Below are 20299 nucleotides of genomic sequence, written 5' to 3' on the forward strand. Positions count from 1 at the left end.
AATAATTTTATCGTGGTGTTAAATTTTAAGTTTATTTTAGAGGGTTGTATCGTTAATTAATAACGGATATCATTCAAAAAGCTACCCAAATTTGCTACAAAAGTTCTGGGTCACTCTATAAATTGAATCAACTACCAAAATTCCTATTGAAATAACAAGCAACCTCATAAAAAGTTAAATTATTCTGTTTTACAAAATTGACTACTTTACTCGCGATCCGAAGATTTTAAAAGGTCAAGCGCCTGATGAATGATTATGATACCACCAAGCTAAAGGAGGTATCTACCAAAAAGCCTTCTTTGCTTGGGCTCTTACAGATTGAAAACATTGCAACTCCAAGGAAATTATTTCGAGCATTTTTTACAAAACGCTCATTGATCTGCTTTTCCTGGATTTTTATAGCAATATATATCATGAACATATTCAACGCCTTTGCTTACAGCCGTATGCAAGTCGAAAGATCACTTCCTGACTTGGTTACAGATTCATTCAAAAAATATGGCCGTTACAGAGGCTCTACTTCATACATGAACCATCAACCAGCCGATTTAGTTTCCATTGTTGTAACAACACTTGCAATTGTATTTAGTGTTTTCCGATGGGATCTTGTAAATCTCCCAAAATTTGTCTGCGTTTACGCAGTTTCATTACATTTAAGAACTATTTTATTCTCAGTAACAGTTCTTCCTCCCGTATGCATTGGTTATAACAACTGCAAATGTCAATCAATACCATACGCAAATCTTTCAAGTAATTATTCAATTCCCAAAATCGCATTGATATATACATTTGCCATGGGACTCTTTCTTAACGAAGTTCCACAGTGTGGTGATTTAACAATGTCTGGACATACTGTATATATTTGGGCACTGATAAGATATCTTTTTGAGATTTTGGACAAAATCTTCTGCGGGAAAATATATAAAACCATCAAAATTGTTGTTTATTCTACTGTTTGTTTGGTTTTGGTCACAATTGTAATGATACGTAATCATTACACTATAGACATAATTCTTGGCTCAGTCTTTACAAATGCTATCTGGGAACTATATTCCAAGCTCCAAATCGTCCGATCATTTGATCATCAATTTTCAAGCTCATTTCTCGGCAAATTCATAAATTGGATGGAAAAGGGGAGGAAAGAGGTCATTAGCGAGGTCAACTCTCCGGAAGCATAAATTTGTTTTTGTTATTTTATACACTCGAAATAAATCTTCTTTCAGGTTATTCTTTATTTGTTATCTACAAGTAATTTCCCTTATAAGTTCTTGTGACTAAAACTAATTTTTATATTTCTGCAACGGGTTTGCAACCCGTCTTTGGTCGTTATAAATCAGTGTAAAATTTAACAGAGACTGTGAATTTCATTACATGGCGCAAAAAGAAGACGAACAGTTCCTTGCTGCGGCTGCCGAACTCGCTCAATACCTTATTGTTTGTTTCGAAAGTGGGCAAGAACCAGATTTACAACACAAAAAGCTCCAAGTGGCTCGAGATCTTGGATTATCTCGTGGATTAAGTACTTCTGAAATCATTGATGCAATTCCATCCAATTATCGAAGTAGGCTTCTTCCATATGTCAGAAAGAAGCCTGTTCGTACTGCATCTGGTGTTGCTGTAATTGCTTTCATGTGCAAACCTCATAGATGTCCACATGTTGAAAAGAATGGGTACGCTTGTTCTTATTGTCCTGGAGGGCCAGATAGTGATTTTGATTATTCATCCCAATCATATACAGGATATGAACCAACTTCAATGAGAGCCATTCGTTCTCGTTATGACCCTTTTTCACAAGTCCGTTGTCGAATATCACAATTACAAAGTATTGGCCACTCTGCCGTCAAACTCGAACTTATTCTCATGGGCGGCACATTTCTCTGCTTAGACGAAGAATATAGAAATTGGTTTATTATGAACATGTATGCTGGCGTCACAGGGCACATATCCCACACGGTCAAAGAGGCCGTTGCGTATGCCGAATGTTCCACCGCACGAGCAGTTGCATTAACAATTGAAACTCGACCGGACTTTTGTTTCGCTTCTCATATTAATGACATGTTATCATATGGATGCACACGTGTGGAAATTGGTCTCCAATCAGTTTGGGAGGATGTCCTTAAAGAAGTTGGAAGAGATCATGGACGTGCTGAAGTCATGCGCTCATTTAGAGATTGTAGAAGAAGTGGGTTAAAGGTCACCGCGCATATGATGCCTGACTTGCCATTAACAGACTTCGAACGTGATTTGGATGGATTTACTGAACTATTTGAAAACCCTGATTGGAGGCCTGACGGCCTTAAACTGTATCCAACGTTAGTTATGAGAGGTACAAAACTTTATGACCAATGGAAAACTCACGTTTACAATCCTTTAGATCCAGATGACTTAATTACTCTTATTGCTGAAATACTAAGAATTGTACCTCCTTGGGTTAGAGTATTCCGAGTACAAAGAGATGTACCTATGACCTTAGTATCGGCTGGTGTTGATAATGGTAATTTAAGAACATTGGCTATGGATAGATTAAAAGAAAGAGGTGGAAGATGTAGAGATGTTAGAGCTAGAGAAGTAGGAATTACCGAAATTAGGGATAAGATTCAGCCTGCAAAAGTGGAATTGGTCCGAAGGGATTTCGCAGCCGATGACGGTTGGGAAACGGTTTTGTCATATGAGGACGTTGAACAGGACATATTGATCGGCTTGGTGAGACTTAGGGCACCCGGGGAGACGTTTAGAGACGAACTTCAGGGTGCCTCATTGGTAAGAGAGTTGCACGTTTATGGTCAAGTCGTACCAATCGAACAAAAAGATTTGTCAAGGTGGCAACATAAGGGTTATGGAACACAACTAATGAGAGAGGCAGAAAGAATAGCACAGGAAGAGCACGGATCAAAACGTTTGGCTGTAATTTCTGGTATTGGTGTTCGTGATTACTACCGAAAACTTGGATACAGACTTGATGGTTGTTATATGGTTAAAGATTTTGAATAAAAAATTTTTTATAAAATTATATATTTGGCATTTCTTCCATTTAATTAAATGAACATTTTGAAACAAATCATTTTTTAAGTATCGTCTCTGGAAATTTTTTTAAGATACGAACTCTTGTTATGTATAACAGCTCACGTAGCTAATTATCCATTTTATGTTTGTAATCCGACAGACATAGTCAATTTACACAGAATTTCAGATGGGGATTTTTCATTCCAAGAAAATTGATCTTCCTCAAGAAATTGACCATTTAGCACAAGAAGAAAAAATATTAACTGTAAGAGAAAAATACATTCGCCCTGTTCACTTTTATTGGCTCTTATTTTTATTTTCTCTTTCATTATGCTTGTCAATACAATTTTCACCAAAAAGCATTTATGTCATCATTCCGTGGATAACTTTTGTCTTTTTCTTTTTGTATTTTCCTTTTTCAAGAGGATTGAGTAGAAGGAAAATCATTAAGGTTCAACAAAAGAAGGAAGAAAAAACTAACCAGCTTTTAGACTCAATGAAGAATACACAATCTTTTATTTCAAATATGAAAACAAAGGAAGAAGAAACAGCTGAAATTGCAGATTTTTCAAATATTTCACCAATTTGTATCCTTTGGGATAGAATCACTCACTCATATCAATTCAACAAAAATGCACTCATCTGTCCATATTGTAAAGCACACAATGGATTACATGATCCAAAAGAATCTGTTGAGTACATCTGTCCAAACTGTAAACGTACTGTAACTAAAGTCGGAGAAAGCAAAAAACTTGATTAGTAAATACTCATTTGTAATTAATTTTTTGAAATTTAATCTTTTATTTGTAATACTTTTATACTTGTAAAAGGTATGATATATGAACGGAGGGGGTGTGTTTACGTTGAAGAGAAAAAAATAAATCTTTTCATATACCAAAAAAATCTTTTTTAGATTAAACGGTTTCTAAATTAATGTACGTTAATTTTTTTAACGTACTTTGACGCGCCCAAAAAAAATGAAAAGTAATTCATATAGCGAAAATTCAGCTCGTTTTATTTCTCTTAAAAAGCGCCTTACAATAATGGGATACGGAGATCTCCCATTAGGCTTGGATTCGGCTCCTCTTGTTCAACAGATGTTAAATGATCTTGTTACAACAACTGAATCTCTTCGAGATAACGAAATGGAATTAAATCACACAAGGCAAAAGATTGAAATTTTAGAAGCACAAATCGAACCGCTTCAATCAGAAAATACTCGCTTAACAAGAGAGAATGTTCAATTGCATCAACAACTAATTTCTTCATCAGAAGATGCTGTCAAACTTGAAAATCAACATTTTATTGTGTCTCATGAATTACAAACTGAAAATCGCAGGTTAAGGTTATTGAACCAAAAAGCTTCTCAACACGTTCAAGAACTTCAAAAAGCTCTTGATGATGCAAGAGAAAAATTGCAGAAGTCTTTAGCAGCTCCTTCTATAATGAAAACGCCCGAGCAATTAGACATGTTTCCTAAAAAGAATCGAAATAATTCAAGATCACAAAACACAACAAAGACAGGATCATCCATTATTTCCAAAGACAGCTTCCATTCTCCCACACTAACATTTGATCCAACCTTATTTAAAACAGAATTAGAAAATCTTCGCAAGGAAAGAGATGATGCTCTTAAAAATTCAGAAACTGCAACACATCGCATTGCCGAGCTTGAAAATTCCATTAAATTCCGTGATGATGAAATTCATCGTCTTGGCCAATGTCTTCAAAGGGAAACAGGCAAAAATGGTTACTTAGTTTCTCTTCGTCATAAATATGAACAACAAAATGATGAAATTGATAAACTTAGAGCTCAAATTCGTGTTGGCCGATCACCAAAGAAACCTAAAGAAAAGAAACATTTAACATTAACAGCACCAAAGCCATTATTTTCTAACGAAAATATTATTGATCTTGATGATGCTACATTACTTTCACCACTCTCTAATCTCCTAGAAGAGGAAGAAGAAGAATTCTCTGATGAAGAAGATACACCAAAGCCAAAACCACCTATTACGCCAGAAGCATTTGTTTTAATTGAAGAGGAAGAAGAATCACAACCAGAAAAACCTATAGCTGAGTCACCGAAACAAAAGTCTTTTAGTTTTTCTAAATCTAAAAGTTCTGTTAAATCGAATGATTCTGATAATAGTAATGATGAAAATGAACTTAAAGAAAAAATTGAATCATTAACTAATGAAATTTCTAAAAAAGATCAAATTATATCTTCAATGACAACAGATTTCACATTTCTTTCTGAGAACATGCAAAAATTAATGAAAGAAAAAGATGAAATCATTAAACAACTAAAAGAAAAGTTAAATGAACCAGCAGAAATAATAATCGATACTGGAAAATTAGATAAATTGCAACAGCAACTCGATGACTTGAAAGATGAATATGAAGAAAATGTTTCATCAAAAGACAAACAAATTCAACAACTTCAAGCACTTGTTCAATCACTTTCAATCAAAACAACTCCACAACAATGTGTGGATTGTATGAAACTTCGACAAGAGCTTGAAAAAACACAAAATGAAAAGAATTTAACAGAACAAACATCAAATGAAAAAATGGAAAAACTTAAATTACGAATATCACAACTTGAAGTTCTTATTAGAGCTTCAGAAGAAAACAAAAGAGAATCAATTGTTTTAGATGAGCAACTTCAGATTGCGCAACATAAACTTACAGAACGAGATACACAAAATGAAAAATTACGAGCACAAATATCATCTTTAGAATCACAACTTAATACATGTAAATTATCACTTGAAGAAACTCAACGAAAAATACAAAAGCATCCAGATATAGAAGCAAAATATAAAGGAATCATTAACCAACTTAAAGCAGATCAAATTTCAATTACTAATGAAGCTAAGAAAGCAAAAATCGAACATAAAATGGCAAACGAAAGACTTATTGAAATGCAAAGACAAAATAGAGAATTACAAAGTAAATTACAAAAAGCAAGAGAAGAAGCATCAGAAAATCAAAAAGATGCAATCTTCCAAAGATCTAAAACAGAAGAAATCAAAAAAGCACTTGATGAGCAAAATGCAAGTATAACACGTGAATCATTAGCTACATCAAAACATTTACAAGCTCAACTTAATGATAAAACTAAAGAAGCTGAAATGTTCCAAAAATTACTTTCAGATGCAAGGAAACAATTAGCTAACTTGTTAACAGGAACTATTCCACAATATAAAAAACAAATCAGCGTTTTAAATAGACAAAAAGAAGAAATGACTGCAGCAATTAATAGTGTTTCTAAACTTGCGTCATATATAGAGCAACATGTAGATAATGACTCTTCAGATAATGTCGCTTTAATTTCGGCACTTCATCATCTGCAAGAGAAATTAAAACAATTTTCTTGAAACTTTTAGATCTGTTTGTGATTAAAAAACCGTTTGACACTTTTTTGTTTTGGCGCTAAATTTTAACAGCTAAATCTTAATCAAAAATTTTCCCAAAATATGAACGAAGTTAAAGAAGTTCCAAATGAAAAATATAACTCAAACCTTAACACAGACAATACGCAACTATCAAGGAAGAATAAGGCAAATCGAAAAAGGCCCCCAAACAGCTTTCTTTTATATTGTTCTGATCAAAGAAAGATCTTAAAAGAAAAAAAACCTAATCAATCTGCCACTGAAATGATGAACGAAATGTCAAAGTCTTGGAGTGAACTTCCAAGAGAGGAAAAAAATGAATATTTTAATAGAGCAAAAAAACTCTTTGATGAATTTAAATCTCAAAATCCTGATTACAAGTACAAATCCCAAAAGCAAAAAAAGAAGAAAAAGTCAATTAAATCAGTTGGCGATGGATTAGATTCGCTCCAACTTTTAAATCATTTATTCCAAAACAAGCCATTTTTACTTCAGCAAATTTTCGAGAATAAGGATAAAAGTGGGCGACCAAATATTTTTCAATGTATATTTCCTGAATAAAAATATCATTTCAATTTCTTTTTTTGAAACACTTCCACGAGAAGATTTTCTTACAAAACATTTGCAAAACCTGTATTATTTAATTAAAAGATATTTTTGAAAAATAACCTTTAAAAAAACATTTATTTAAATTTTTCTTCTTTTGTAGGTAATCTTAGTTTGAAGTGCCTTACAATTGTTGGTAAGTTCAGTAATTTATCTCCGGCAATATTTGGATTTAATCTATTTATTTCTTTTCCATCTTTGAAATGGATAATTGTAGGGATCTGTCTTAAGGTTCCATTTGTTGATGAAATCTTAAATTCTTCCTGAGCTTTTGGTGACTTTCCGATATCGAACCTCGCAAATAAACGGTTTTTCGCTGAGTACTTTTCAGCAATTTGAATGAAAACGGGGGTTACCGATACGCATCTGTCTTCCCAAGTTGTGTAGAACAAAACGTAACATTCTGGAACTGTTGCGATGTAAGGCCGTAATAAATGTTCTTGAAGTGTTGCAACTCTACCAGTAACCTCAAAGAATGGAGGGTCAATACCGAAATGAACAATTATTGCTGCTAAAGTGAATGGAATTGCCCATTTAATATCAAACATAAACATTATACCTGCCATAATAACGTGAGCAATCTTTATTGCAAAAACAAAAAATCCTAGCCATGATTCAACACGAACCATACGAATCAATAAAATAACTCCCAAAACGCCCAAGCTTTTGAACTCGTAATCCGACAAATTTTTGTTATCTATTTCTTTTGATAATGTTCTGAAAGCCAAATAAACAGACGTAAGAATTAATTGAACGCAAAGATAAGAATAAAGTTTCATTGTTCTTGAACAAACAAACAAACAAACCTCATTCAAATTGCACTTATAGTTTTTTTTCGTCGTTGGGCCGCCCTGTCAGATAACCTCCGCTAAATTGAGGTAAAATTTCTACGGCGTTCAATATGCCTATTGTTCTCATTTCTGTCGGCATTCGGATTTGAATACTGAGGCCCCATCAATTGAATGAATTATCGGTTTTCAAATATTATCAAAATTCAATGAACGAAAGAATTGGTTCACTTTAATGCAGGTTAACGTAACTGTACACGGAAACGCATCTCCTGAAGATATCGCTCAAATGAATGCAGATATGGGTCAAGCAATGGGAGAAATGGGTGCCGCTATGGGTGGCATGGGTTATGCTATGGGAACTGCTATGAACGCCACTTTAAACGCAGCTACAAATATGGCATATACAGCAGAAGTCAATGCTCCAAATGTTGCTTATACTGCAGAAGTTACAGCCCCATCTGTCGTTAACATGGCTGCTAATGTTATCGACAATACTGTCCACGGAATTAAAAAAGAAATGAAGAAAGAGATGAAAAAGGCAGCTGGTTTCATTGATGCAGCTAACAAGATCCGCATTGAACTCATTAATCCAACAGGAACTGGATATTACGTAGGTGGTGATGTTGTCCGTGGTAAGATCCATCTTAATTGCGTTGTTCCATTCTCTTGCAATGGCGTTATCCTTCAAGTCAAAGGTGAAGAAAAATCCAAATTCCAAGATATCTATTGGGAAACCGAAGGCGAAGGTGAAAATGCACGTCAAGTTAAGAAGATCAGAGAGCTCAAAGCCTCTAAAGAATTCTTCAATCAAAAACTTGTTCCATATCCAACAGGAGGAATCATCCCAACTGGTGTTTATGAATATCCATTTGAATATCCACTCCCACCAAATCTTCCAGGCTGCTTCAAAGAAAAGGGCGGTGATTGGAAATATGGTGATGGCTGGGAAGGCAAAATCAGCTACAAACTTACAGCCACAGTTGATGTTGCATTTCTTAATGACCTTAAGCACAAAGTTAACCTTGTCATTAATGAGAAATTCGACAAACTTGTTCAACCATCATTTGCCAAAGATGAGAAGAAGTTCCTTATCGGTGATGGCAAGCTTGCAGTTAACATCTGCCTTGATAAGAACGCATATTTCCCAGGCGATCGTGTCTTAGCCAAACTTGAAGCTAATAATACATCAGTCAAGCCAACCACAAAAGTCGTCACTAAGGTTATGCGTCATGTTGTCTTACATGCCAAAGGTGAAAGACGCGAAGTTAAGCATCAAGTCCATCGATCAGAACATCCTGGATTCTCACCATGCTTCTATGGTATCAAATGGTTACCATTCTATGTCCCAATGAATGTTCCACCATCCACAAAAGGTACATTAGTTGAATCATTTTATAAGTTCATTATCATTTGTGACATTCCAGGAGCTATTGACCTCGAAACTCCATTAAATGTACGTATTCTTGCACCACAATTCCTTTACTCTACAATACCACCACAACCAGAAGAATTGCCACCACCACAAGATGTATCATTTAGACCTCCATGGGAAGAAGATGACAAAGTTAAGTGCTGCCATAAATGTGGAGCTAAGTTCTCATTGTTCAAGAGAAGACATCACTGCAGACATTGTGGCTTGATATTCTGTGATGACTGTACAAAGAGAACATCAACAATTACAAATTTGGCATATTCGACACCTGTACGTGTTTGTGATGATTGTTATCCTATTGCCCAAACTGGTGGTAACTTCTATCAAACAGTTCCAAATGCTGTCTAATAAAGACAAATGATATTGGATGAACTTTTCTTTTCAAACCGTTATTTTTCTGAGCTTTACAAACTTCTTACAGATGAGGTAAAATTTATTTTGCAGTGATACATCGCCAGTCATAAGGATGTGGTTGGAAAATGGAGTGAGGGAAGAAAACTGAGCACAGGCGTTGGCATATTTGTTTGCATGAATAAGATCATATTGGAATGTTCGAAAATCGAACAAAGTTCCTGAATAATTCAATGTAACCCCATTTAATTGAATTTGATCTGATCGATCAGGCATCACAACGGCAGCAGTTTATGTCAATTAACAAATACAATTTTGAATCACAATCAAAATCACTTCATTTTTTTAGAAGGAACAAATTAAAATCGTTCTTACTGGAGATTCTCAAGTTGGCAAAACATCTGTTTTAGAAGCATTGATATCTGGCACCTTTAAACCCGACATGGCTTCAACAACTATCGCATATACAAAAGATCATCAGATTCAAGTTGAAAATGGAACTGCGAAATTAAACATATTCGATCTCTCTGTAGAAGAAAAATATAATAGTATAAATTCAATGTATTATACATTATGTCCATTTGCAATCATAATTTTTGATGTGACACAAGAAAAACTTTCCAATCATTAGAACAGTGGATAAAAAATGTTATAGAAGGCAGCAGACTCGGCATGCCTCGATTTTTTATCGTTGGAAATAAAATCGATTTAGTTGAGCAAAGAGTAGTAAACTCATCAGATGCAAAGAAATTTGCCGAAGAACATCAAGCTCAATACTTTGAAACATCTGCTCAAACAGGTGAAGAAATTAAAGAATTATTCAAAGCTGTTGCAGAGTGTCCTCCAAACAAACGAGAAGAATATCCAGAAAATCCATTTAGTAACTAAATCTTAATAAGATAAAAAAGTTATGTTTTTATTACTACGTTAGTATAATATATATTTTATTACATAGTGTCAGAAAACGCAACGTAGATTTATAATTTGTAATTTTTTCATACAATAATTTCATTTTTTGATTGCTTTTATTTTCTCTATCATAGCATATATATTTATGCAATGAAACAATTTAAATTTATGCCTTACAAAAATTTATGTGGTTGATGTAAGTGAGTGTATTTTGCAATTTATTGTGAACATTTGTTTTTGAATTGTGGTTACTTCCTCTATGTTTATTCTTGGTATTTTGCTGCAAAGCTTAAAAATAAATGTTTCTGACTTTTGAAAGATATTTCGTGTAAGGACACACCTTGAACTTTTTGATTAGTTTACATGTAAACTGAAAATTTCAGAACTTTGTTCGAGTTTTGAGAACAGAATACGCCAGCCCAAAAAATTCTAAAAATCAAAAAATGAATGATGATCGGAATTCAACTCAGGAGGTAAGAACAGAAAACACAGAAGAAAATCAAAACATGGATTTATGGGCAACGATTTCAGTCGGGACAATTAATCCACAATATCCTGGGCAAAAGAATAATGAAATACGAACAACAAGATATAGGTGGTATTCTTTTGTACCGATGTCACTTCTTGAGCAATATCGTAATTTCACAAATATCTTTTTTTTAATTGTTTTAGTAATTACTTTTCTTCCTTATACTCCTGTTAGTCCTCTTTTCCAATTAGTTCCAATGCTTGTAGTTTTAGCGGTATCCATGATAAAAGCAGGTGTTGAAGATTTAATGAAACATCAAGAAGATAACGCACGAAATAATACTCCTGTAACAGTATTTCGAGATCAAAAATGGCAACAAATTCGATCCAAAGAAGTACAAGTTGGAGACATAATCAAAATAACTAATGATTCTATGGTTCCTTCAGATATTCTTTTTATTAGCTCATCCAATGAATCTCATATTTGTTATTATAGTGAATCTGAACTTAATGGAGAAACAACTATTAAAGTAATGTTGCCACATCCATTTTTAGAAGGTTGTGATGATAAATTAACACAGCTCATCCAAAACCAATATCAAATCGAAGTTAAAGCACCAGACCGAGACCTTACGAGCTATGACTGTCGCATCAAGTGTAACGATAACTTTTGGCCAATTTCAATACATAACGTTCTCCTTCGCGGCATGTGTACACATTACACCAATGAAATCATTGGTATCGTAATACGGACAGGGCATGACACGAAAATCATGCAAAATGTTCAACATCCACCATCAAAACTTACGAAATTTGATCATAACCTGAATCGCATTTTAATTTTAATATTTTCACTTATGGTAATTTTATGTTTTTTATGTACATTTTTAGGAGTTAAGTTTGATAAAGGCGGCTCATTTAAATTTATTGATAATTTATATCCTGGATATGGAAATTCATTTTTACAATATTTTGTTCAATATTTTATATTATTTTCATATATGTTTCCAATTTCTATGACTGTTACAATAGAAATCATTCGAACTTATAATAAAGTTTTAATATCATATGATCCATTATTAAGAGACAAAGAATACGGAAAAGGATTTTCTAATAATTCAAATGTTATATGTCAATTAGGTTTAATTGATTATATATTAAGTGATAAAACTGGAACACTTACTGAGAACAAAATGAAATTAGAGAAATTAGCAATAGGAAACATTAAATTCGATGCAAATAAATTTATTGAACAAGTTTCACTTGATAAAAACTTATTTGAGACATCATTACCAATGTTATTATCATTTGCATTATGTAATAATGTAATTGTTCATAATAATAATGATGACGGGACTATAAAATATGATTCTGATTCACCTGATGAAGCAGCGTTTGTATCATTTGCAGCTAAATGTGGCGTAAAGTTAATATTTCGTAGTCAAACATCAATTGAAGTTGAAATTCTTAACGAAAGAAAAGAATATAAAATTTTAGCAATGTTAAAATTTACTTCTGAACGTAAAAGGATGTCAATTCTTTTACAACATGAAAATGAGCCCGTAATATTATATACGAAAGGTGCAGATACTGTTCTAAGTCAAATGATTAGTAATTATGCCGAAAATGATATTTCGAATGAATTTGCAAATTTAGGTTTACGGACATTAATGTTTTGTACACGTAAAATTGAGAATGAAGAACTTGATGAATTCATTGACGCATTTCATTTTGCTGAATCATCATTAATTAATCGAGAAGAACAAATCGAAAATTGTATAACACAAATCGAAAAGAATATGAAATATATCGGAATTACTGGAATTGAAGATTGTTTACAAGATAAAGTGCCTGAAACAATACAATGGTTAAAAGACGCCGGACTTAAAATCTTTGTAATCACTGGCGATAAATTAGAAACAGCTGTTGCAATCGGTAAAACGTCGAAAATAATTTCAACTAATTCCAATATTATCATTATAAATTCATCCGAAATTTCGACAATTAAACGAATCCTTGAAGAAAATCATGAAAATTTAGGAAACTTTTCAAACGTTTCATTAATAATTCAATCAAATAGTTTCGAAGTGATAATGAATAATAATTATTTCGACGAGTTTTGGTCATATGTATCTGAATGTGATTCGATAATATTTGCACGTGTTTCACCTTATATCAAAGGTAAAATTGCCGAATTAATATGTGAAACAGGAGTTTCTACATTAGCTATAGGAGATGGAGCTAATGATATCGGAATGTTACAAAAGGCAAACATAGGAGTAGGCGTAAGAGGTAATGAAGGTTCACAAGCTACAACTTCATCCGATTTTGTTATCTCACGTTTCAAACATTTACCACGTATATTAACTATTTATGGACATTGGACTTATCGAAGGTTTGGAATTGTATCTGTTTTAATGATATACAAAAACATTGTTTTCATATCGGGCCAAATTTGGTTCGCTTTTAATACACTTTGGTCACCGACTGCACTTTATAATGATTTTTTAATGAGTATGTTTAACTTATTGTTCACCGTTTTACCACCTTTTATCTTCGGATTTTGGGAACAAGATTTACCTCAAGATGTGATGTTTAAATACCCGCAATTGTATAAATGTGAGTTTAACCCAATGAAAATGATTAATGTAATTGGTTACGTGATTTTGGGTTATTATCATAGTTTATGTTGTTATTTCGGCGTGAAATTTTTGATGCCAAATTTCTCTTTGATAGAATTCGGTACTATTTCTTATTTGGCAACTGTGTATGTTGTGGTGTTTCAGGTTATGATTTGGTTACATATGCATAATGTGATGACAACGATTTTCTTTGCAATTAATATAGTGTTGGCACCTATAATTATTGTGATTTATGCTTATGGGTTTGATCCCAATTTATGGTTAGGTATAGAAGGTGCTTGGACAAAAATAAATATATGGATTGGTTGGATAATGGTTTTGTTCGTCGCATTGTTCCCCGCTTATTTGTTGACGTATTTAAAGGCGTTCTTTAGACCTTCAAATGCTAGATTACATATGGAAAAAATTGTTCATGACCCAATTGGAATGGAATCATCCGAAGAGTGATTGTTAAATAAAAATAGAATATTCGATTTTTAATTAATGTTATATTTTCTTTTTATAATAATTTACATATAATTATATTTGTCATTGATATTCATATTTCATAACAACGAAAAAGTACCGTAATAAAACAAGATAAAGTATTAATGATGAAAAAGAGAACTATGATGATTTTGTTGTTAGAAAAAATCCTTATGATTAGTTATAAGAATAATATCTCTATTAGCTATAATTATTATTCTTGTTCTTATTGTAATTTTTGTGACTTTTGCTATAATTACACGAAAAAATCCACGATGAAAATGAAGCACAAGAAATAAATAATTATGATGAGAAAAGACTTTGCATAATTGGGAAGACATAAATGCAAATGTTTTAAAGAGAAAATGTTTACTGCAAATATTTGAATTTTTGTTTAATAAATAAAAACAATATTAAATTAATTGGTTTGCAATTTAGAAATACAAATTATTCACGTCAATCTATTGCCGCTCAGATTATTGTTTACTTGAATAAACAGTTATTTCTTCTTTCTTTTGATGCTTTCGAAGTATGATTCAATGATAAAATCTCTGATTTCTTGCATCTGTGTAGTGACAATTGAAAACGAACGAGCTGATATAGCTTCACTCTTCTGCATCGCTGCTTCAATATCAAGATGATTCGGTGGTATCTGATTTGGCAGTTTCTCGTCTGACCGAAGACCAGCAAGAACACATGGAGACTGAGGACAAGCTAATTTAATATACGGAACAAATCTATCAATAGTAGAGTTTAAGGAGTTAATATCGTTAGCTGCATAACAGATCATTACTAAAGATTTTGCCCAATACTGTAATTCAGTAATTGGTCTTGAACACAGACGAGGATCATATGTGTCCCAGAATCCAACGCAAAGACGATTGTTGTTTATCGAGTGTTGCCATATAGAGCCATAGCCATCAACAATGGTTTCAACATTACTATACGGTATTGTTTGTTTGATGTTTCCTGCTAGATTTAATATGCTAGTTTTTCCTATTCCTTTTTTGCCTATAACAAGCAAGTTACAATGTTCTATTTTGTTATTCATTTGGGAAAAGTGACATATACTCAAATTTTCTATCGTTTCCATTTTTTCTTGAAAGAACGATCACTCGGTATAAATAAAGTTATGAAAACCAAATATTGAATAATTTACATTATGATAGTGAAATGATTGAATGATGTTCACCAAGCATAATTTCTCTAAGCAATCATTATTTATAATGTTAGAAGAACAAAAGGTTTAAAGTGTAACTAATATGGAAGAAGCAATCCGTTATCATCTTGTAAAGGGATTCAAGAATTGGAATGATGGATATAATAGGTGGTTATAGTGGTGTAATGCGCATTACAATGTCTATGGTCACCGCTTATTATTGCAACAATATAAATATATGATGTGCCAACTTTTCCAACATTACATCATGGAACTTGGAGCATTTGATAATATGATTATTAAAGATGATTGGACAGCTATTTGCTACAGTGTTAAAGTCAATAATCTTGATACGAAGGAAGAAATATTGCAACACACTATGAAATTTGTTGACTTTAAACAGAATCCAAATCCCATAGGTGTGCGCGTTGTTGAAGGTTGGGCTCTTTCAGCTAAACATTAAATAAAACACTTTAAATCAAAGATGATTTTATTTTTATTATATTATTATAATATTTGTAACAATTTATTCAAATCTTAAATGATTTTCATGGATAAATAAAGATAAACTACAATGAAGAAAAGTTTTTTTTTTTATTATTATTCATTTTGTTGTTAAAATCCAAATATTAACGAATAATGTCAATAAACATTAAAATAAATTAATATTATTATTTATTATATATTTCGAACAGTTTTATTCTATTTTATCACATAAATATCGTTAATCTTTAATTTCATCTCGAATTGGATCAAAGAATGGATGCTGCAACGCTTCTGATGCTGTAATCCGTTCTTCATGATCAATCGTTAATAATCGCTTTAGTAATGAGACTGCGTCTTGATCCATTTTATGTTGTTTGATCGAATTAATCGCTTTCTGCCAGCCCGGGCCGCGATTCGGCGGCAATGACGCTGAAACTGTTTGCGGCATGTTGAGGCCGTACTTGTCGACATATTGCAACAGCGATGTCGTGCCGCAAAGTGTCGCAACTTGAATGATCATTTCATCAATGTTCAAAAAAAAAAAAAATGGATATTTAATAAGCATTTCGGCTAAGACACACCCAACGCCCCAGACGTCAATACCATAATCATAATATTGATAATTAAGTAATAATTCAGGCGCTTTATATCGTAACGTAGAAACTCGAACTGTATATGCATGCCCTGGAAAATATAAATCTGCAAGACCCCAATCAATTAATTCTAATTGTTGATGATCACTCGAAATTAATAAATTACCTGGTTTGACATCACGATGCATAATGCCTTTTTGTGCACATGAATCTAATGAAATAAGTAAACGATATATTAAAATTCGAATTTCTTCAAGTTTAAGTTTAGGATACAAAGAGCGTGGATTTTCACTTTTAACATAATCAGTAATAAGAGAAATAGTAGATGTTAATGGATCTCGAACAACTGATATTAAATGAACACAATTAGGAAGTGTAGAAACTTGTTTGAGTAACCAAATTTCGCGTTGAATTTTAACAAAAGGTACATTTTTAAGTGTTTTAATAGCACATAATCGTCCTCCATCATATCGACCTACAAATACTAATGAATATTTACCACTACCTATGGGTCCAATAACTTCAAAACGTTCAATGTTATCATACTCAATTTGATAACTACCAAAAAAATCTTCATCTGGTGATTTGTCTGAATTCGCATTTTTATAAATTTTTGATGTCGAAATAATTCGATAAATTGGTGTTTGAAGTTTTGTTTGTCTTGTCTTGTTCATTGAAGGAGACGTTAAAGTACACGGGGTGCCCCAAAAACCGAAAACTTGAAATTTAAAAAAAAAAATTAAAAAATATTTTATTACGAAAGGTTGAGAATCATTGGTATCATAAATATTTATTAAAACTGCTTTATTATCGATATGAATTAAAATCAGGAACAAATCCTTTTCAACAATTCGCATTGTGATTGCGAGCATGCTTTGAATCTTAAAAGGGATTAACAAAGTTTTCATCTTTTGCTTTTTGGGAAATTTTGAAGTGATACTTTCACAGTAGTTGTCTTTGGTTTGACAACTGTTGGTCTTGATCTTAACATTTTTGTTTGCGCTTTGCGTTGTGTTGTCATTTGATTTCGTTCGTTTCCTTCGTGTTTTTGCTTTGGTGAATATTTGGTTTGTTGATTTTCTTCTTCTTCTGTCTCTTCTTCAATTTCTTCTTCTTCCTCTTCTTCTGACTCTTCTTCTGAATATTCTTCTGCTTCAAAAGCATTAAAACTTTCTGCTTCTTCAAGTTCATTTGCTGATATTGGCACATCATCATCTGGTTGACCAATTTGTAATTCAACATATTTCTTAATTTCTTTAACAAGTTCATTCCTTGGATAACGTTCTAAAATAATATTACATAAAATTATCGCTTTAGAATAATCCTTTTCTTCTAATGTTTTCATTAACTATGATTAGAATAAAATAATACGATTTGAAGTGCTTGTGGTGATTCTTTTGAACTTCCATTCATTGAACATTTTTTGACTGTTGTGTGAAATTTTGTTAAACGATACAATCAAAATTAAACGGTTTCAATATTTATCATCATTATTATTATTTTAATATTTCTAATTTCGTTGATATTTTTCATGAATGTTTTATATAATATTTATTGAAAAATATATTAATAAAGAGTAAATAAATTTTCTTTTATTTCAAAAATGTTGTTTTCATTCTTCTGTTGGACATATTGAATCATATATATGACATGAAACTTCTCCATTACTTATTTTTGATATTTGATAATTAAATTCATCAAATTCCACTGGAGATATAGAAATATGAACAATTACATTTTCTGGATTATATTCTTGATGAAGAACATTCCCCATATTATAGCACACATTAATAATTTTACCTAACCATTTATTCGGTATAACAATTATACACTCTATTTGATGTTCAGAAAGACGAATGATTGTTGTTAACTTTGGAAGAAGTGATCGAACAATTCTTTCTGCACTTTTATCAATATCATATTTTGCTTTTATCTCTTGAAGTGCACTTTCAATACGAGATACAGGATGTGGCTTTTTCGTTGTTGGCTCAATAAAGTTTTGATGAATAAAATTAATAACTTGAAGTTTTTTTGTTTCAATCTTATCTTTTTTTTCTTGTGCTGTTAATCCATATTTTCCTGTCTTCATTATTAATTCTAATAATTCTCTCCCATTAATACCAATCTTCTCTAGATCTGTTTTACTTACAATATTGCCCTTTGATGCACTTGTATAAATCTTACCATCAATAATTGCATCTTCAAGTGAACATAATCCTTCACGATATTTAGATACCATTCCTGGGATAGCAATTATTTCAACTTTAACACCATTCTTTTGGAAATGAACAATTTGATATTGTGTGTGTTGCATTAATAGTAATTTAAATTTAAATTTAGATTTAGTTCTTATTTAAATTCTGTTTTTATATATACTTTTATATAATTTATCCATCTTTTTTTACGATTTAGCTATAATCTTTTTTGAATTCATGTTTTATCACTTTTGACGTATTTTTAAATATTAAATATTATATTTGATATTGTTCTTGTTAGTTGATAAAATGTTTCTCAAATAAAAAAAAAATTATAATAAACTAAGATTTATTTCTATCTTATAAAAATTGTATAATGCAATCAACAATATGCAATTATATCCAATAAATATTGTAAAAAAGTTTAAAGAAACAATTTGCTTTTTTATAGTTATAAATTTTTTTTAATTTATCCATAATATAATAATTTGAAGCAATTGTTTTTATATATAATTTTTGATATCAACATGAAACATAATCAGGCGAAATGAAAGTGTTGGATCAATCATCCTTTGTATTTTGAATGTTTGATGAAACAAGAAAAATAGATAAATCTGTTGGCGAATTACAGTTTTTGCAGAAATTCACAAAATCAGTTAATGAAATCTTAAGATCAAATTGCAATTTGATTTTTTTTTCTGTAAAAAGTTATATTTAAAAAAAAATAATTAAATTTATATCATAATTTTTATTATAAATCTGAGCTTTTATCACAATTTGCATATTCTCTAACATCACAATCTTCATCATTTTTCAACTTTTCGATGATATCTGTGAATGTTCTTGGCAAATATTTTGCGATCACAAGTCTTACATTTGAAACTTTATCATTTAAACACTTATTAATTATTTCTAATCCTTTTTCATTAAATAATTTTGCCTTTATAATTAACATTATTGCTGTCTGTCTTAATTCATATTCATCACTTGAAGCAATTTCTTTAATTATTGGACATATTTTATTTTCCATAAAATCGTTACCAAATTTTTCTATAATTTCTGGTACACATTTTATCATTTCTTTTCTTACAGCTATAGAATCATCAGTTATTAATTTTTTAATTAAATCTGTGATGAGTTCTTCATCATTTAAACTGCACAAAATATGTGGTATACTTCTTTTTTCTCTCCATTCACATTCATTTTTCATTATTTCTTTGATAATATCTTCGCCTGAAATGTGTTTATTATTTATTGATTCGATTGCTGCTGATTTAACTAATTCCGATTGATCAGCAATTAATTTAATCATAACATTAGTGATATATTGCTCTTCAAGAACATGTGAAAACTTAAAAAGACAATTCGCTAATGATGTTCGACAATGTTGACATTTATCATCACAAAGTAAATCAATAATTTTCATTAATGAATCTTTATCAATGTCTTTGAACTTAGAAAAATATTGGATTTGTTCTGCTGCAATTATTCGTATCTCATCTTCTTTTTCATTCGCTAAAACAGATGAAATAATCGATAAGAAATCAGCTATCGGCGGATTTTCAAGTTCAAAATAAATATTAATCGAAGATACACAATAAAATCGTATCATCCAATTGGGACTTTCAAGTAATTCTTTGAATATGTGTAATGACTTATCAAATGTTTTCATTCGACATGAATAAGATGCTATGAATTTGGGAATTCGGAATATAACTGAATCATATGAACTATTTTTGAGTTCAATAACTTTGTTAACAACAACCTGTAGACATTCATCATTAAGTAAATTAATGTTTTC

General features: G+C 31.5%; 9 protein-coding genes across 9 annotated transcripts; 5 read left to right on the forward strand and 4 right to left on the reverse strand.

Moving 5' to 3' along the window:
- Window positions 1-446: 446 nt before the first annotated feature.
- On the forward strand, window positions 447-1178 carry GO595_002064 (uncharacterized protein; the record flags this gene model as incomplete). The annotated part of the gene is made up of 1 exon (XM_067914932.1): window positions 447-1178. The coding sequence occupies one exon, from the start codon at window positions 447-449 to the stop codon at window positions 1176-1178; it is 732 nt and encodes a 243-aa protein (XP_067777750.1).
- A 193-nt stretch (window positions 1179-1371) lies between these two features.
- On the forward strand, window positions 1372-2991 carry GO595_002065 (Elongator complex protein 3; the record flags this gene model as incomplete). The annotated part of the gene is made up of 1 exon (XM_067914933.1): window positions 1372-2991. The coding sequence occupies one exon, from the start codon at window positions 1372-1374 to the stop codon at window positions 2989-2991; it is 1620 nt and encodes a 539-aa protein (XP_067777751.1).
- A 989-nt stretch (window positions 2992-3980) lies between these two features.
- Window positions 3981-6386, forward strand: GO595_002066 (centrosomal protein; the record flags this gene model as incomplete). The annotated part of the gene is made up of 1 exon (XM_067914934.1): window positions 3981-6386. The coding sequence occupies one exon, from the start codon at window positions 3981-3983 to the stop codon at window positions 6384-6386; it is 2406 nt and encodes an 801-aa protein (XP_067777752.1).
- A 698-nt stretch (window positions 6387-7084) lies between these two features.
- Window positions 7085-7573, reverse strand: GO595_002067 (thioredoxin-related transmembrane protein 2-like; the record flags this gene model as incomplete). Its single annotated transcript, XM_067914936.1, has 1 exon — window positions 7085-7573. The coding sequence occupies one exon, from the start codon at window positions 7571-7573 to the stop codon at window positions 7085-7087; it is 489 nt and encodes a 162-aa protein (XP_067777753.1).
- Window positions 7574-8030: 457 nt separating this feature from the next.
- GO595_002068 (FYVE-type zinc finger-containing protein) lies at window positions 8031-9578 on the forward strand (the record flags this gene model as incomplete). The annotated part of the gene is made up of 1 exon (XM_067914937.1): window positions 8031-9578. The coding sequence occupies one exon, from the start codon at window positions 8031-8033 to the stop codon at window positions 9576-9578; it is 1548 nt and encodes a 515-aa protein (XP_067777754.1).
- A 1637-nt stretch (window positions 9579-11215) lies between these two features.
- GO595_002069 (phospholipid-translocating P-type ATPase, flippase family protein) lies at window positions 11216-14047 on the forward strand (the record flags this gene model as incomplete). Its single annotated transcript, XM_067914938.1, has 1 exon — window positions 11216-14047. The coding sequence occupies one exon, from the start codon at window positions 11216-11218 to the stop codon at window positions 14045-14047; it is 2832 nt and encodes a 943-aa protein (XP_067777755.1).
- Window positions 14048-14564: 517 nt separating this feature from the next.
- On the reverse strand, window positions 14565-15116 carry GO595_002070 (GTP-binding protein RHO4; the record flags this gene model as incomplete). The annotated part of the gene is made up of 1 exon (XM_067914939.1): window positions 14565-15116. The coding sequence occupies one exon, from the start codon at window positions 15114-15116 to the stop codon at window positions 14565-14567; it is 552 nt and encodes a 183-aa protein (XP_067777756.1).
- Window positions 15117-15948: 832 nt separating this feature from the next.
- On the reverse strand, window positions 15949-16977 carry GO595_002071 (Pkinase-domain-containing protein; the record flags this gene model as incomplete). Its single annotated transcript, XM_067914940.1, has 1 exon — window positions 15949-16977. The coding sequence occupies one exon, from the start codon at window positions 16975-16977 to the stop codon at window positions 15949-15951; it is 1029 nt and encodes a 342-aa protein (XP_067777757.1).
- A 230-nt stretch (window positions 16978-17207) lies between these two features.
- On the reverse strand, window positions 17208-18617 carry GO595_002072 (ribosome assembly factor SBDS; the record flags this gene model as incomplete). Its single annotated transcript, XM_067914941.1, has 2 exons — window positions 17208-17651; window positions 18012-18617. The coding sequence occupies 2 exons, from the start codon at window positions 18615-18617 to the stop codon at window positions 17208-17210; spliced, it is 1050 nt and encodes a 349-aa protein (XP_067777758.1).
- Window positions 18618-20299: the final 1682 nt, after the last annotated feature.

The sequence above is a fragment of the Histomonas meleagridis genome (assembly GCF_020186115.1).
Source record: "Histomonas meleagridis strain 2922-C6/04-10x chromosome Unknown contig_16, whole genome shotgun sequence".
In the NCBI taxonomy this organism is placed as follows: Eukaryota; Parabasalia; order Tritrichomonadida; family Dientamoebidae; genus Histomonas; species Histomonas meleagridis.